The following is an 18,023-nucleotide window of genomic DNA, read 5'->3' as shown; positions in this document are numbered from 1 at the left end:
AAAGGAGGAAATATAATTGTCATTGTTTGCAGATGACATGATAGTGTACATGGAAAATCCTATAGACTCCACCAAAAAACTACTCGACCTAATAAATGAATTTGGCAAAACAGTTGGATACAAAGTCAATACTCAGAAATCAAAGGCATTGCTGTGTACCAACAATGAAACTGCAGAAACAGAAATCAGGAAAAAAATCCCATTTGATATAGCAACAAGAAAAATAAAGTACCTAGGAATCAACCTAACCAAGGAGGTAAAAGACTTGTACTCAGAAAACTACACAACACTGAAGAAAGAAATTAAGGAAGACACAAACAAATGGAAGCATGTACCATGCTCATGGATTAGAAGAATTCACATCATCAAAATGGCCATACTACCCAAAGCAATTTATAGATTAAATGCAATCCCTACTAAAGTACCTATGACATATTTCACAGATATAGAACAAACATTTCAGAAATTTATATGGAACCATAAATGACCCCGAATAGCTGCAGCAATTTTGAGAAAGAAGAACAAAGCAGGAGGGATCACAATACCTGATATCAAACTGTATTACAAGGCCACTGTCATCAAAACAGCCTGGTACTGGCATAAAAACAGGCACAAAGACCAATGGAACAGAACAAAGAGCCCAGAAATAAACCCAAGACTCTATGGTCAATTAGTATTTGACAAGGGGGGAAGAAGCATAAAATGGAGTAAAAATAGCCCCTTCAACAAATGGTGTTGGGACATCTGGACAGCTACATGCAAAAAAATGGAACTCAATCACCAACTTACGCCATACACAAAAATAAATTCAAGGTGGGTAAAAGACTTAATATAAGTCGTAACACCATAAAAGTCCTAGAGGAAAACATTGGCAGGAAAATCTCGGACATTCCACTCAGCAACATCTTCACTGATCTGTCCCCTAAAGCAAGGGACCTAAAGGAAAGAATAAGCAAATGGGACCTCATCAAATATGTGAGGTTTTTCTACTGATTAGACTGGAGTTATGGGTTTTGGAGAAAAAGACCACAGAGGTGATGTGCCATTCTCATCACAATTTACCAACAGTGTATATTATCCATGTGACTTTCCACTCTAGGTGTTGATCTTAAGATAATGTTTGTCTGGTTTCTCCACTAAAGTTACTCTTGTATTTCCACTTTCCACATGGTCCTCTTTGGAAATAAGTCACTGTGCAACCCACTTTTAAGGAGTAGAGAGTTATGCTGCACCTCTAGAGGATGGTGCAGTAGGTAGAATAATACTCTTCCCAAAGATGTCCATGTCCTAATCCCCAACCCTGTCAATATATTACACAGCAAAGAGGAATTAGGGATGTGGAAGGGTGGTGAGAAAAAGGAAGAATCAGAGATGATTTTTAGGTTTCTTGCTGGGGCTGCTAAATAAGTGCTATTTATTGAAATCAGGAAGCCTGGGGCAGGGATATGGGGAAGGAGAGATTTAGAAGAGAATGTCAAGAATTTTTTCAGACTTACTGAATGTTTAGGAGATATTCAGATAGAGATACCCTGTAAATAACTGGATCCAGGGGAACCTGGAATCTTAAGGAAGGCATAGGTTGTAGATCTGACTTTGAAGATCATAAAATTTAACAATAAGGAATGAGTAAGACCTCTATGGGAAAGAATGCAGATATGGAAGATGAAAAAAGCCAGAACCAAGGGCTGAGGAAGAGCTGAGAACAAAAGCCAGGCTGTAGGGGGTTCCATGAAAGGAACAGTGAACAGAAAGTTAAGTGTAGGTACATATAGTAGAGTACATATTGTGGTTCTCAAACCCACATAGTTATCAGAATCACCTGCAGGTCTTGTAAAATCTCGATTTCTGGGCCCGGAGTTTCTTACTCAGTAGGTAGCTCTAGGATGGTGCCTAGGATTTTGCACTTCTAAAAAATTCCTGGGTGATGCTGATGCTTTTAGCCTGAGGACCAATCACACTTTGAGAAACACTGCCAGAATAAACAGTTTTGATATGGTTAGCTATGAATAATCATCAAAGAACTAGAAGAGAATGAGGATAAAGGAGGATTTCTAAGGATGAAAGGTATCAGATCATTTCCTAGTGGAAATGAGTTCCATTTTTTTGCATGTAGCTGTCCAGATGTCCCAACACCATTTGTTGAAGGGGCTATTTTTACTCCATTTTATGCTTCTTCCCCCCTTGTCAAATACTAATTGACCATAGAGTCTTGGGTTTATTTCTGGGCTCTCTGTTCTGTTCCATTGGTCTATGTGCCTGTTTTTATGCCAGTACCAGGCTGTTTTGATGACAGTGGCCTTGTAATACAGTTTGATATCAGGTATTGTGATCCCTCCTGCTTTGTTCTTCTTTCTCAGAGAAGAACAGAGGGGAAGATGGACGATGCAGAAAGAAGGAGGGGAAGGAAATAAAAAGACAAAGTCCTTGATAATTCAAAAGGGGCTGAATTTGGATCATCATGGGGGCTTTGGCCTCTGATGGAAGAATGGACATTTACCCCATGGTTACAAGTGTTCATAGGTTTAGAGGATTAGAGGTAGGAGATTGCACAAGCTTCTATATTCTGTATTCTGGAAGCTTCTATATTTTATATTCTCAAGGAAGAATGGAGAAAATAGAAAAAATGAAGGAGGATATTTGAAGCAAAGGAAGAAGGTGTGAACTACTTGACTTAGAGAACAGGAAGTCAAGTTTACTAGACCAGCCTAACAGCACTCTCTGTAATTGGGAAAATGTCTATAATTTGTGCTGTCTAATATGGTAGCCACTAGCCACACAAGACAATTATATTTAAATGAATTAAAATGAAATAAAAATACAAATTTAGTTTCTTAGACTCACTTGTCACATCTTAAGTGTCAATGGTACACTCTTAGAGTAACAGAGTTGGGCTCTAGAGCTATGTTGAGGGTATGCTCGAGGTTTATGAAACCAGCCATACCCAGTTTGTAATTTTTCTCCAGAAACAGTTGCCAACTCAGCAACAGGTCCAGAGGAAGTCAATGGTGCATCCCTTTCAGGGTTGGATTTTTCCAAGATAAGTGCAGAGGAGGCCAGAGTCAAGGTTACTGGGGATACTGTGATATAATGCAGGACCATGGGATGTCTAATACATGACATGAAACAAAAAGAGTAACACAGCCTAGAGGACTCATAAACTGTCTTCACTGTTAAATGACACTTCCAGAATAAAGCATTATCTACTTTTTCTATTTAAAAAATAAATTGTTGACAAAGGGAAGTTTCTCTTTATACAGTATTTCAGATAACCAAGGAGTGATAGAATTAGAGTGTTAACCTTTTGTAAGTCCCTAATGAAATAATGGATGTAGGCAATGCTCATCAATGGCTGCTAAAACCACTAAAAAAGAGGGACAAGATATTTTGTGCCTCTTGATAGAAGAACTCAACATGACCTGATGTATCCTTGCAAAAAAAAAAAAAAAAAAATCAACCCTTAGTCTGATCAAGCTTCTAGATACAACAACAAATTTACAGAACATGTTAGCATCAGGGAGATAGAATCAGTAAAAACTAGACTATAGAAAATTGTACCAGATAAACAACTTGGTTTCTTCAACAAATTAATTGCAAGGAGGAAAAAGAAATGAAGAGGGAACCTAAAAAAGATTTATGAGACACATCAACAATAATGATATTGTGGTTATGTATTTTAGGTGTCCATGTATTTCAGTGATATACACTGATTAAAAAGTGAAATTATATATCTGGGCTGTATTTCAAAATACTCTCAGTGGTGGGGGCATAAATGATAGAAGAAAGGGCCATTTGATGATTAGTGTAGCTGGTGATGAATATCTGTATCTTCATTCTGCTAACCTTTCTTCTTTATGTATATATAAAATTTTTCATAATTACAAGGTTAAATAAAAATAATCCTGCCCTGACCAGTGTGGCTCAGTTGGTTGGGAGTTCTCCTGCGGAGTGAAAGGTCGCAGGTTTAATTCTTGGTCAGGGCACATGCCTGGTTGTGGGTTCGTTTCCTGGTCGTGGTGTGCCCGAGAGGGAACTGATTGACGTTTCTCTTTTACATCAACGTTTCTCTTCTTCTCTTTTTCCTTCCCTTCCCTTCTCTCTAAAAATAAGTAAATAAAATATTAAAAAAAATCTTCCTGCCCTGGTTGATGTGGCTCAGTTGGTTGTAGCATCGTCCTTTAACCAAAGCGTTGCACCTTTGATTCTCAATCAGGGCACATACCTGGGTTGCAGGTTTGATCTCCGGTCCGGGTGCATACAGGAGGCAAACAATTGATGGTTCTCTCTTGCATTGCTGTTTCTGTCTCTGAAAGCAGTGAAAAATGTCCTCGGGTAATGATTAAAAAATAAATAAATAAATAAAAATTAAAAATAATAATCCTTCCTATTCTGGATACTGTTTCCAGATAAGAACCTGCCTCTCCCCTTCCTTTCATAGTCAAACATCTTGAAGGAATCATCTCTGTTGTTTCACATTCTTACTTTCCATTCATGCCTCTAACCATGCAGCCCTGCATCTGTTCAGGTTTCTTCCCCAGAGTCACTCAGGCTAAGTTCCCTAAGACTCCATAGTCAAGGAACACTTCTGCTCTCAACTCACTCTCTTCAAACCAGGATGACTGCAATCAGGTAACAAGGGCTCACATAAGCCACATCTTGGCTTGATCTTACTAGAAAAGCATTCTCATTCTCCATCTCCCCATCTCTAAAATGACACTAAAAATAGTGTCTAATGTCTCCTGGGTACTGGTATGTAATAATCCACCCAAAACTGAAAAGCTTGAAATACACTATTAATTATCTCCTGTGATCCTGAGGGGTTGATGATCTCAGCTGGGTAGCTGTTCCTTGGTGTCCCTTGAAAGTTCGCTGTCAGTTGATTGCCTTCAGTTACATGTTGGACTCTAGTCTGGAATTTCTGGAGGAGCTGGAGCTGGTCAAGCATCTCTCTCTCTCCATGTGGCCCCAACATGATAGCTAGCCTGGTCTTTCTCTCACGATATTTGGGACTTTGTACATTACAGCTGGCTTCCCCCAGAGTGAACATTCAAGGAAACAGGAAGTGGAAACTTCTGATCTCTTACAGCCTGGAACCTGGCACATCATTTATGCTATTGGTTAAAGCTGTCACAGAGCCTGTCAGGATTCTGAAGGAGGGGACTTGGTGAAGTACCAGGGAGAAAGTCTCAGTCATTCAGTTTGCATGCAGCTGTGTTCTTTTCATCCAGTTTTCCCAGTGGTAAAATTTTTAGAACTAGAGTGTAGTATCACCAGCAGATGTCTTATTCAGATTTAACAAGTTTTACTTGTACTCATTTTGCGTGTGTGTGTTTGTGTGAGTATGTGTGTATTTAGTTCTACACAATTGTATCATATAGGTAGGCTCATGTATCATCTACCACAGATACAGAATGATTCCATCACCACAAGGATCCTTTTATATGTTTCCCTTTTATAATCCATCTTTAAAATATTTTATTTATTTATTTCTAGAGAGCTAAAGGGAAAGAGAGAGGGAAATACCAATGTGTGGTTGTCTCTCACTCGCCCCCTACTAGGGACCTCACCAGCAACCCAGGCATTTGCCCTAGACTGAGAATCGTACCAGCGACCCTTTGGTTCGTAGGCCGGCACTCAATCCACTGAGCCACACCAGCCAGGGCCCTTTTATAACTCTAAACTTGTGACAGCCACTAATCTTTGCTCCATTTTCATGATTTTGTTATTTTAAGAATGTTATTTAAATGGAACCATACAATTAGTAACATTTAGGATTGCTTTTTTTTACTCAGCAGAGCTCTTTAGACATTCTTCAAAGTTGTTGCTTGTTGCTTAATGGTTTTAATATATGGGTTTATATTCCTAAACAAGATATTGCTTACTTTGATCTGTTTTTAAAAATTACTTTGAATCTCATAGTGCAATCCTGTAGCTTGCTTTTTTTTTCCATTCAACAATATGTGTTTGAGATTACCTTTATTAATGTGTGTGACTGTGGGCCATGTATCTTCACTGTATGGATTTAATAGCATATATTAATTCAATTAGTTATTGATGGGCATTTGGTTATGTTGAGGTCTTAATTTGTGGTGTGTGTGTGTGTGTGAGGAATGAATATCCTTATACGTGAGTCTCGGTGCAAAAGTTCAAGATTTTTTCTAGATTACAAAACTTGGACGGGAATTTCTGGCTCATTTAATATGAATATATATAATTTTACTAAATAAAGTTAAATTATTTTCCAAAATGTTTGAGTCAATTTACGTGCCCATTAGCAATGTGTAAACAATCTCGTCTCTCCATATGCTCCCCAACATCTAGTATTGTCAGACTTTAAAATTTTGCCAGTCTGGTAAACACAAAATAGTATTTCTTTATTGTTTTAATTTGCATTTTCCTGTTTACTAATGAGTTGAGCATCTTTTTGTATGTTGATGAACCATTCACGTTTTCTTTTCTGGAAAATGCTTATTTATGCTTCTTTGTAATTTTTATATTGAGTTTGTCTTTTTCTTATTCATTTATTAGACTTCTTTATATATCTTGTATTTTAGTCATTTGTAAGATAAATTGCTGCAAAAATTCCCTCAGTTTGTTGCTTAGCTTACTCTCTTTATTGTTTGTTTCTTTGTTTGTTTTTTTAGAGAGACAGAGAGGGGAAGGGAAGGAGAGAGGGAGAGAAACATCAATGTGTGGTTGCCTCTCATGTGTCCCCTACTGGGGACCTGGCCCACAACCCAGGCATGTGCCCTGACTGGGAATGGAACTGGTGACACTTTGGTTCCCAGGCCCGTGCTCAATCCACTAAGCTTCACCAGCCAGGGCCTTATTGTGTCTTTTGATAGTCATTTGAAATTTTTTCTGTAGTCATATTTACCAAATTTTTCATGTTTTTTTGTGTTTTAAGAAATTCTCTTCTATCCTATGCTCATAAAGATATTCTTCTACATTATCTATCTACCTTCTTTCTTTCTTTTTTTCTTTTTTCTTTTGGTATACACACACAATTAAGTGTTAAAGCAACCAGAAATTGGTATGTGTGTGCATTATTGAATTTCTTCTCCCCACCCAATGGATTACCAAGCGTTCCAGGTCTACATCCACATTGTTGAGTAGCACATCTTTCTCCATTTCTGCAATGCTCTCTTTCATAAATCAAATGTCCACACATGTGTGAGTCTGATTCTGGGCCTTCTGTTCTGCATTGGTAGTTTAGCTGTGCACAAATGGCACACTATTTTGATTACTATTTTTTTCTTTTTTTGTTCTTTTATTCTTGTTTTTCTTTTTCTTTCTCCCCTTTATTCCCCTCCACCCTCCACCCCTCTCCCACCAGCATTCCCCCACTTAGTTCATGTCCATAAGTCATACATATAAATTCTTTGGTTTCTCCATCTCCTACACTATTCTTAACCTCCCTCTATTTTGTACCTACCATTTATGCTTCTTATTCCCTGTACCTTTTCCCCCACTCTCCCCTCTCCATCTCCCTGATGATAACCCTCCATGTGATCTCCATTTCTGTGAATCTGTTCCTGTACAAGTTGTTTGTTTAGTTTATTTATGTTTTTATTTTTTTAGGTTTGATGGTTGACAGTTGTGAGTTTGTTGTCATTTTAGTGTTCATATTTTTTATCATTTTCTTTTTCTTAGATAAGTCCCTTTAACATTTCATATAATAAGGGCTTAGTGATGATGAACTCCTTTAATTTGACCTTATCTGGGAAGCACTTTATCTGCCCTTCCATTCTAAATGACTGTTTTGCTGGATAGAGTAATCTTGGGTGAGGTCTTTGCCTTTCATGACTTTGAATACTTCTTTCCAGTCCCATCTTGCCTGCAAGGTTTCTTTTGAGAAATCAGCTCATACTCTTATGGGAACTCCTTTGTAGGTAAGTGTCTCTTTTTCTCTTGCTGCTTTTAAGATCCTTTCCTTATCTTTAATCTTGGATAATGTAATTATGATGTGCTTTGGTGTGTACTTCCTTGGATCCAACTTCTTTGGGATTCTGAACTTCCTGGAAGTCTGTTTGCTTTGCCAGATTGGGGAAGTTCTCTTTCACTATTTTTTTCAAATACATTTTCAATTTCTTTCTCTTCCTCTTCTCCTTCTGGCACCCCTATGATTCAGATGTTGAAATGTTTAAAGTTGTCCTGGAGGTTCCTAAGCCTCTCCTCATTTTTTAAATTCTTGTTTCTTCATTCTGTTCTGGCTGAATGTTTATTTCTTCCTTCTCTAAATTGTTGATTTAAGTCCCAGTTTCCTTCCCTGCACTATTGGTTCTGTCTACATTTCTCTTCATTTCAGTTTGCATAGCCTTCACTTTTTCCTCTATTTTGCGACCATACTCAACCATTTCTGTGAGTATCTGATTACCAGCATTTTGAACTCTGCATCTGATAGGTGGGCTATCTCTTCATTGCTTAGTTTTATTTTTGGAGTTTTGATCTGCTCTTTCATTTGGGCTGTATTTCTTTGTCTTGGCATACCTGTTATGTTATGGAGGGTGAAGCCTTAGGTATTCACCAGGGCAGGGCAACCCACTTTGCTACATTGTGGCACAGCCTGAATGAATGTTTCTTCTTTAACTCCTTACTTGTCGGACTTCCACACAATTTTATTTTCTGGCAGTTCTGGTTGTTTTTTTACTTTTAAATTTGATGTTGTCCTTTTGGTTGTGTGAGGAGGCCTATTTTGATTACTATTGATATCTGATAGAACAAGTTCCATGCCTTGTTGTTTTTCAGGAATGTTTGGTTGTTCTTTCATATAAATTTTACAACAAGTTTGTCATATCCCACAAAGATATATTTTTCAAGTGTTTTTAAGAGTTGTATTAAATTTACAGAAGAGAATTTAGGGGTTTTTAACTTATTTTTTCATTCAGAGTCTTCTAATCTATTAATACAGTAAAATTTCCATTGATTAATGTCTTCTTTAATGTTTTCCAATAGTATGTTTCCTAATCTAGTCCATGAAGAGCTTGCACAATATTTTTAAATTTTTATTTCAAAGCACTTTGAATTTTGGGTACAGCTGTAGGTCATTTTTTCATTTGTCTTCATTCTTCTTACTGTTACTGACATGTAGAAAAACAATTGACACACACACAGAGATTTTCTATACAACCTTGCTAAATTTTATTAATTCTAGTAATTTCTTTATAGATTCTTTTTCACACACACAATCATGCCTACTACAAATAATGAGAATTTTGTATTTTCCGTGGTAAACTTTATATCTTTCTTTCTTTATTTCTTTTGTCTTGTCATACCTGCAAGGAAGCCAGTCTAACATTGAAAGGAGTGATGAGAGCAAGCAGCTTTGTCTTGTTTTGGGAGGCTGTCTCCACAGGTGCATTCAGTTTGTGAAAATTTACCTGGCTGTGTATTTATGATTTATGCATTTTTTCAAACACTATGTTATACCTCAATAAAAAGTTTTTTTAAATTTAGGAACATTTCCCCAACACCTTAGCCTTTTTTAAGGTTTATTTACTTTATTTTTAAAATAGTTTTTATTTTTCAATTACAGTTGACCCTAACCTTTTCTTATAACTGTGTGCTCTAAGGGTGTCACTGAGCAGGTTTGTACCTGTCTGTTTTCAACCTGACTATACATTACTGGGGAAAACAAGTCTTGAGTGAGAACACAGATGGATACTTTCATGCATTTCAAGAACTAGCAGGGAGAGGGGTCCAGGCATAGTCTCAGCAGTCCCTGAGGGCAAAACGGGGATGGGAGATGAAAATACAGGGAAACAGGTTTCCATAAGGAATGAAAAGCTTTCTAACATCATTGTTGTCTAACCAGAGAATAGTCTGCTTTTTGAAGAAGTGAGCTCTCCAGCACTAGAGTAGTCTAGCAGGACTGGATACACACCTGCTGAGGACACTATGCAGGGCCATCTTCTCTCCCCCGTAGTGGGTGGGGTGTGGTCATGTCAGCTGTCTTCCAGCTCCAAGATTTGAGATTTTTAAAGAATTGGGTTCATTTCCTATCCCACTTATCCTACTTTTAGAAGGTGTTCTATGAACTCCTCTCATAATACTTAAGAAACTAACTTTACAGAGAAAAGTCATCAAAGGCAAAACAGGTTCTTTGAAAATGTTAATAATATTGATCAATTCTTATCAAGACTGATCAAGAACCAGAAAAATAACACATTCGAATTCCTTTTGCTCAGAAACACACAGCAAATAACGTAGTTGCTGTGCATCCAACAATCGTTGAGTAAAAGTGTAGTTATCCATTTTTCATCCTCAGTTCCCTAAACATTGCATTTTTGAAGTGTCTAGCTTTATATCTCAGTACTCTGTAATCTTTTCAAATAACAAAGTGATTCTGTCACTCATCACTTTGAAATTCAGTAAAAGAAAAAAAACTCTGTTTAATGGAGTTGATGTGTCTGTAAAATAAAGAACTTTGAACAAGGTGAATGAAATTTTGAAGATTTTTATAAGATAAGTGATAATTCTGATTCTGTAGTTTTGCTTTATTTTTACTTTCATTCAATAAAGCTCCTTCTTCCTAGCAAGTCTCCAGTTTTTTGACAGATAAAAGTACATTCTCAGAGTCTCCCAGAAGATGGGCCATCAGCCTCGTAGATTAGAAGGAAGCCTCGTTTTCTTATGCTGCAGTACAAATGTCTTGCTTCTCCACCCTTCCGCTCCCTCCCACCCCCGCCCCGGTCCCGCTACCCAGATCAAAGTCTTTTTCATTCTTGGTTGTTCTCAGAGAAAATCTGGAGTCCAGACAGAGTTCAGTCCACAGAAGGCGACCCCTTGAGGGCAGACCCGGAGGCAGCGCGCGTCTGTTGCCTCCCCATTCGCGAGAGAGCTGCGCCGGTTCTACAGTCACCGGTAGCACGCCTGGGGAGCCAAGAAATCCGTTACCGGGCGGCTGTGGCCCTAAGGGCTATTCCAGGGTGGAAGAGGACGGGGAAACCGCTGTGTACATTCCCCAGGTCTGTGGGCTGGGCGCGCAGCGGCTCAGGTTACAGACAGGTGAGTCCGGCGGACGGGCGAGCTGAGGGCGCCAGGGAACCCCTGGGCAGACGCACCCCAGCAGTCCCTGGAGCTGGCACACACCTGACCACCGCCTGGAGGGGTGCGCCGACCGCAGCGGTGGAGGCAGTGCTGTGTTTCCCCGGGCGCACCGGAGCAGGGGCCGCGGGAGGGTAGCGTATTCCCCAACGCGGGCTGACTGCTCTTAGAAACTTGGTATTTTTTGTCTCTCCCTCCCCGCTCCAGGTATAAAGGTAGATAGGAAAATCCAACATCAAAAAATAAATACAAACTCCCCAGCCACCTCCGCAGTTGGGGCAATAAGGGGATGTCCATCTTTATTGGTTTCCTGAAAATGTATTTCCCAGCCTCAGAATTTGGGGAGCACACACTTAGAAGAGGCTATCATGGTTGTGGGCGAGGAAAAGAAATTCATTTCCAAGCTACGTTTGCATAACATGCACTTGACTTTTATTTCCATTGTGCTAAAATATGTTGATGGTGCTCTCTTGGGGTGCAATGTCTTGGGGTGGAAGCTGCTTAGGTGGAACGAGCTGACTTGTTTTTCTTTCATTGTATGGCACGAAAAAACAATGTGTTCTAAAGATGCTGAATTTTTTAGCTTAGTACTACTGTGTTTATTTGGGGGCACTATTGTAGTTGATGCGAGCTTAAACCCCCAAGATTCCCCTTTACCAGATCACAGTCCTGGGGCCCCCTCCCCACAGCCTCTCTCTTCCGCCCGCCAAGATTTCAACAAGCTCCGGGAACGAGCCACAAGGTGCAGAGGAACTGAGCCATTTTCTGGCTTGCTTTTCGGAGACAAAAAACTCTAGGGGGTCGGTGGGGGAGGGCATTCCCAAGAGGCCCCAGCTCTCAGGAGGGATGGGAAACCGACCTGGGGTTTACCTGAGAGTTCGCGCACGAGGTACTTGCAATGGGGAATGGTATTAGGGGTTGATCAAAAAACGTCCTTCCTTTTTTAAAAAGAGGAGGGGGAAGAATCAGACGTTAAATTCTTTTGCAAACATTCATGCCTAAGGAAGGGCTGGAACAAGCAGCCGCGGCCGCCGGAACCGGTCGGACAGGTAGCGAGCTTGTTGACACCGTTATGTTGCAGGGCGCATGCTCACTCCCAAGTTTCCTGGTGCCTTTTCTATTCCACCTTATGAAACTTTTTCCTCGGCGTGGTCTCACCCCCGGTTTAAGGCATAAGTGTCGCCGAGCCTGGAAGGTGGGAGTCGTCCGAAGTGCGAGAGAAAGGCCAGGGCCGCGCTGCGGCAGGGGGCTGAGGGAGAGGCCAGCTAGGCGGGAAGGTGGGCTCTGGCCGCCAGAAGCCGGGGACCCAGCCATCGCCGCCACCCATAGCGGGGAGCAGACGGGAAGAGGGGGCCGCAGTCCGGGGAGGTGGCCCCACCATGCCCAAAGTCTTCCTGGTAAAGAGGAGGAACCCGGGGGTCTCGGTCCGCAACTGGGATGAACTCCCGGACGAGGAAAGGGCAGACACCTACATCCCAGGTGAGCACGGCGCGGGGGCAGGGCCTGGGCGCGGGGCTCTTGGCGTGCGGGCAGAGGTGACCGGGTCTCCTTTGCTCACTGGCTGGGGTTGAACTCCCCAACCCCTGCTTCTCTTCCAGGGGGTAGTAGAACGTCTCTGAGGCGCGGGAAGACCGAGAGTGAGAGGCTGGGAACCCTGGGGTATCGTGTTCCCCTTTCCCCCTAGTGGGCGTCTCTAATTGCCCGGCGGCGGGACCGTTGGCTGCAACCCGGGCCCAGGTGGCCCAGGAAGGGGGTGGGGTTGAAGGCCAGTAGGGGCTACCTCGTCGTCATGGGTTTGCACAAGGATCCGTGTTCCCCTCTGGGGTTGGGTGGGTAGATGCCGACCTCCTCCACCCCCAACCCAGGGAGAGGAAACTTGGTGCGGGGGAGTCCCTCAGTTCCTCGTGGGCTCGAGGACTGGGACAGAGGATCGGCCCCCAGAACTCCGAGCTCACTCGAGAAGCCGATCCGGGGGCTCACTCGCCCACCCCTCGGCGTTGCCCACTTGGCGAGATGCCCAGGTCCGGGGCAGGGCAGCGGCGGCGGCACCGCCCGAAGGTCAAACTACCGTGGGCGCCCGGGCCTGACGCCGCGTGTCTGTGTGTTCCGGCTCGGCCCCTCCCTCCGCAGTGAGCTTGGGCTGTCTGTCTTGTGACCCCCCCGAGGACTGCCGCAGCGACGGCGGCAGCAGCAGCGGCGGCGGCAGCAGCGCGGGGGAGCCTGGAGCCACTGAGAGCAACTCGTCCCCGCGCGTCCCGGAGCGCGAAATCCTGGCGCCTGGAGACGCCGAGGGCCCCGTTGGACACCTGGCAGCGAAGCAGCGCCCGGTCGCCAGGTCGAAAATCAAGGTACGGTGCCGACTCTGCCCCCGCCGCCACCTGCACCACACCCTGGCGTCGGGCTCTCGGGGCCCGCGCCCTTCCCTGACGCGCCCGCGCACACGGGCACAGGGGCACTCAGCGCACCCGCCGCGCTGTTCCTGCACCTGCCCCTGGGCGGTGGCCAGGGCCCCTCCGCGCGTCCTCCCGCGGATGGGGAGCCAGACGCCTGCGCCGCCAGGACCCCGAGGCCAGCTTCCCTAGCGCTTATAGTGCATCTGGTGGCCTCTGGAACTACCGAACCGCTCAGCCGAAACTTCCTCCCATTCCATGAGCAAGGCCTAAGGAATAACCAGGCCGTCGGGGCTCCAGTGGTCAAAAAGGAGGGGCCCAGACACTGAAACTCCACCCGCTGAGGCGCAGTGTCTAGCGCTATGTGAATTATGAATATCACACCCTTTGTTGCGTTTTGGAGACAGTGGTGGCAGTTTGGCACTCGGTGGGCCTCTCACAATGACAGTGATTCCCAGTGCCAATTATGGAGTGAGTGCCCGTTAGAAAAGAGGTCTATGCTGGGCACTTTAAACTTGTTCTCTCTCAAATTTGTTGAATTAAAATGATGAATGAATGAGTTCAACTGCAAATTGCCTCAGTGCCGCGTCCCAGTGGGCTGGAGAGTTTGTTCCTCTCTGTCAACACGCTTCAGTCTCCCCCTACCCCCCTCACCCCCAGTCTTCCAGAATTGTAGGTGATATCTGGACGTCCATCTGCGCTTCCATGATTGCCTGCTCAAAGGTATCCGCTACCCTCTAGGTTAAGGAATCCCATTCCATTCTCACAGCCAGATGGAGTCAGGGAGTGGTGTTTTAAGAATCACATAAAACCCAGTTTCTAGCCGGATGGGCCAGAATGTGACCCTTTGCAGGCTCCAGGCCCTTGGTGTAGGTGATAATTCTTGGGCGTTCCTGCAGTCCCACTGCCTGGGATTGCGGGAGGGGGCGGGGGAGGATAAGGAGGAGGAACCCTAGCGTTTGCTACGGATTGGGAAAGCTTCCGCTATTTTTCCCGCGTGAGTGGCCGGCTCTCCCCTATGCATACTCCTGGCTGCAAGGGCTTGGCTAAGGGTGGGGGTGGGGGTGGGGGGAGCTGGGGAAGATCCCTAGTGTTTGCTTTGTTTTAGAAAAGTCCGTTACTTTTTCTGAGAGAGACCCTATGCATAGTTCTGATTCCTTGCACCTAGGGCTTGGCTGGAGGTGGGCTGGGGTGCATTTGGTTATGAATTGAGGCTAGAGGCCTGCGCTGGAATCCTTAGGGAAGACATCTTTAGAGGATTTTGTGTTAAGGGTTCTGCTGAGATTTAAAATCGGCTAGCCTGAGGCTTTTGTGGACCAGATGGGGTTAAGTGGGAGGGCTCAGTTTGCCTGAGGCTGGTAGCTCTACCCTCCAGGAACTTCTAGTGTCCCGCTTGCATATTTATCACCAGGATAGAAGGACAATTGCCACGTTGTTTTGAAATGGATTGTCGACAGTTTGCCCCTGGATGCCCAGATTACCCTCTAGAGAAAGAGATAGAGGAAAAAATCAGAGCGCATTCTTTGCTACCCCAGGCAAACAACGCCATTGGAGCCCTGACTTAAGGGAATGAATAAACCGATTTTATTTAATTGATTCCTGCCTAAGTGCTTTCCCAGGGATCGGGGTGGATTTGCCCCTCAACTGTTAACACAGTTTATGGAGGAGAACAGTCAGGTTCCCTCTCCCTCTCAGCTTCCACCCACAAATAGGAGACATCTTGGTGTTAAGATGCTTTGAGCCTCCAGAATTATTAATTGTTATATCGTCCATTTTCAACTGACAGGCCAAATTGCTCGTGATTTACCATGTTCTGTAACTCTAGATTTCTATGCAAAGCATTAGATTTCTAACCAGAAGATGTGAAAAGCTTCTTAAGGATGAGGCCCATAGATGATGCATTATTTTAATGACTTATTTTCAATGACTTGAAGATACTTAGCAGTTGGCCATTAGGTCCAGAGGAAGGGCAAGTATGACCTGCAGAGAGAAGCAACATCCCATCTGACAGTATGGAGTGCCTGCTGTGTACCAGGCAGTTGGAAGATAAAAATGCTCCCACCCTCGTGTTCCAGAATCTTTGGACAGTAATTGTTAAGCCTCTAGGCTCTGGCTTGGTCACTTCTCAGCTGTGTAACCTTGAGCAAATTGCTAATCCCTCTGGGCCTCAGTTTCCTTGTCTTTAAAAAGGGGGTAATAGTGGAGGAGGGATGGGGAGAAAAGGCAGACAACTGTAATGGAATAACAATAAAAATTTTTTAAAAAGGGGGGGATAATAATGATAGTTATAGAGTTGTGAGGATAAATGAGTTAAGAGTGGAAAGTGTAAGTACCCAGGAACTCTTGCTAGAATTATTTGGGTTGGTGGGGAGACTCAGATATTTATTATTAACTCTACTATTGGAATGTGAATGCTAATGCAGGAGCACAAGCAAAGATGTGATAAATTCTGAGGGGAGCAAGGTTTCTTAGTGTGGATTTGAGGCCTATGGAGAAGGGGAGAAGCAGGCTTTAGGGTGGTGTGGGCTCAGCCCAAAACTTGAGTAAGGAAAGGACTCTGCTTTGGTGGCTGCAGAATGGGAAACTGTTGGGATCAGAGAGAGTTGGAGAAGCTCAAAATGTGACCAGTACTGGGTGGGATGGTAAAGAGGCTAAGCTAAGAAGTGTGGAAGTTCCCTTGGGGTGGGGGAGGGGCTCTGAAAGGTTTTTGAGGAGGAAAACCTCAGTTTGGTCTATCTTATCAGCTGTGGTTGGGGGATTTGTGACTTGTTCTAAGCCTCAGTTCCTTGATGTGTAAAATGGAGAAATAATAGAATTAGCCTCTGAGAAATGTTGTGTAAATTAAATGAGATAATGGGTGCAAAAATGTTAACATTTTTTGTGCATGTATATACTACCCAATAGGAGGTTAGCCGACAATGACCTATAGAAGTATTTTGTTGCCTAAAGTAGGGACAAGGGATTTGCTAACCTGATTGTGCTGATCTGGAGAGGAGTCATGGGTGCCAGTTAAGAAGTGTGTTTTCCTAGCCTAGCTGTCTTTTGACCACATGCTGTAGGGTAGGTTATGAAACTGTTTCTTTACTACTGAGGATTCTGTAATTTATGAAACAGATTGCAGTGGGGAGATGATGTACCTCTGGGAAAATGTTCACACCAGAGGTTTAGGTCACTTTAAGTCCTTTTGTGCTGGCCTCATTTGCAGGTCTCCAGCTGTGGGGTAGAGACATCCCCCTCCAACCCCAGTCACCCCTGTCCTTACAAGTCTTATCAGAAACAAAGTAACTCTGAAGTTAAATCATTTAGTTGGCTGATGTTATTTATTCTTGACTCAGAGTGGCTGGTGGGTCCCAGGTGTTAAGTGTGGACCAGGAAGTGAATGTCTTCTTATCCCATCCCATTCTTTTCTCTCTTATTTTGATTCTTCCCAAGCGTTCTTCAAAAGAACTGAGTTTAGAATTCCTTCAAAAGTATTCTTGGGCTTTTACCTGGCTCTGTAGGCTGCGTTTTCCAGTAGTTATGGGTGTGTGAATGTGCAGTAGTCTTTTTCTTGCTCCATTATTTTTTATTATGATTTTCAAAGGCAGAATACCTGTCACCTGGCTCTGACAACAATGAACCCATGGCCAGTCCTGCCCATCTATCCCCCGTCCTCCCCCTGGTACTATTTTGAGATGAATTTCAGCCATCATAATATTTTAGAATGTGTCTCTAATAGATAAAGACCAAAGTACATTATTATATTTATATTAACAATGCTGTTGACATTACTAATTGTCTCATAAATGCTTACTTTTTTTTTCCACTTTACTGAATCAGGTCCACATAATGTCCACACATTGTAATTGATTGATCTGTCTTTCAAGTATTTTAATTTATATACATTTTTCTTCCTCTCTTTCTTAGTTAATTGCTGAAGAGATGACTCATTTGTTTTTCAGACTTTCCTACAGTCTGGATTTTGCAGAATGCATCATTGTGGTATCTAACACTTCTTACTCCCCTGGGTTTTCTTTAAATGGTAGTTGGATCTACAGCTGCACTGTCCAAAATGGTAGCCATGGTCACATGTAACTACTTTAATTTAAATGAAATAAAACTAAAAATTAAATTCCTTAGTTGCATTACCCATATTTCAAGTGCTCAGTAGCCATGTGTGATTAGTGCCTGCTGTATTATACAATGCAGATTAGAATATTTCTCTCATCACAGAAAGTTCTATTGGACAACTAGATGGTTGATCGAGTTTATTTTAGCTAAAAAATGTCACTGTGGGAGGTGTCTATTTCCATCAAGAAGTACATAATGTTTGGTTGTCTCTTTGTGATTATAGTAACCATTGATACTCAAGGTCTAAATATTTTAGGTTATTAGGGTTTGCAGAACAGTAATATGTTAATTTTGGCCCTTATTTATTAGCTGAAATTCTTCTATAGGGAGATACTTCCCTTTATCTTCTATTTGGTTTCCCAGTGAGACAGTTCATTTAGGAAAGGTAAAATAAGATTCCCTTTATTTACCAGTTTTCAGGATAATCAGTTGATTCACCAGAATTCTCTAGTGGTGGCCAATTAGTTTATTTTTAAATAT

At 42.8% G+C, this 18,023-nt stretch overlaps 2 protein-coding genes across 2 annotated transcripts in view; both read left to right on the top strand.

The window, feature by feature from the left end:
* LOC112304066 (glyceraldehyde-3-phosphate dehydrogenase-like) overlaps window positions 1-11,181 on the top strand; it is a 37,439-nt gene extending 26,258 nt beyond the window's left edge. The window contains 1 exon segment of the mRNA XM_071221846.1: window positions 10,639-11,181. Coding sequence (XP_071077947.1) covers window positions 10,639-11,181 — 543 coding nt within the window.
* Window positions 11,182-11,831: 650 nt separating this feature from the next.
* OVOL2 (ovo like zinc finger 2) overlaps window positions 11,832-18,023 on the top strand; it is a 30,321-nt gene continuing 24,129 nt past the window's right edge. Inside the window, exons 1-2 of the mRNA XM_024559580.4 lie at window positions 11,832-12,522; window positions 13,174-13,391. Of these exons, the coding sequence (XP_024415348.1) occupies window positions 12,423-12,522; window positions 13,174-13,391 (318 nt within the window). The 5' untranslated portion in view covers window positions 11,832-12,422. The remainder of the gene's footprint in view (window positions 12,523-13,173; window positions 13,392-18,023) is intronic.

This window comes from Desmodus rotundus, chromosome 6, assembly GCF_022682495.2.
Source record: "Desmodus rotundus isolate HL8 chromosome 6, HLdesRot8A.1, whole genome shotgun sequence".
Lineage (NCBI taxonomy): Eukaryota > Metazoa > Chordata > Mammalia > Chiroptera > Phyllostomidae > Desmodus > Desmodus rotundus.
This window is presented reverse-complemented; position numbering and strand designations above follow the sequence as displayed.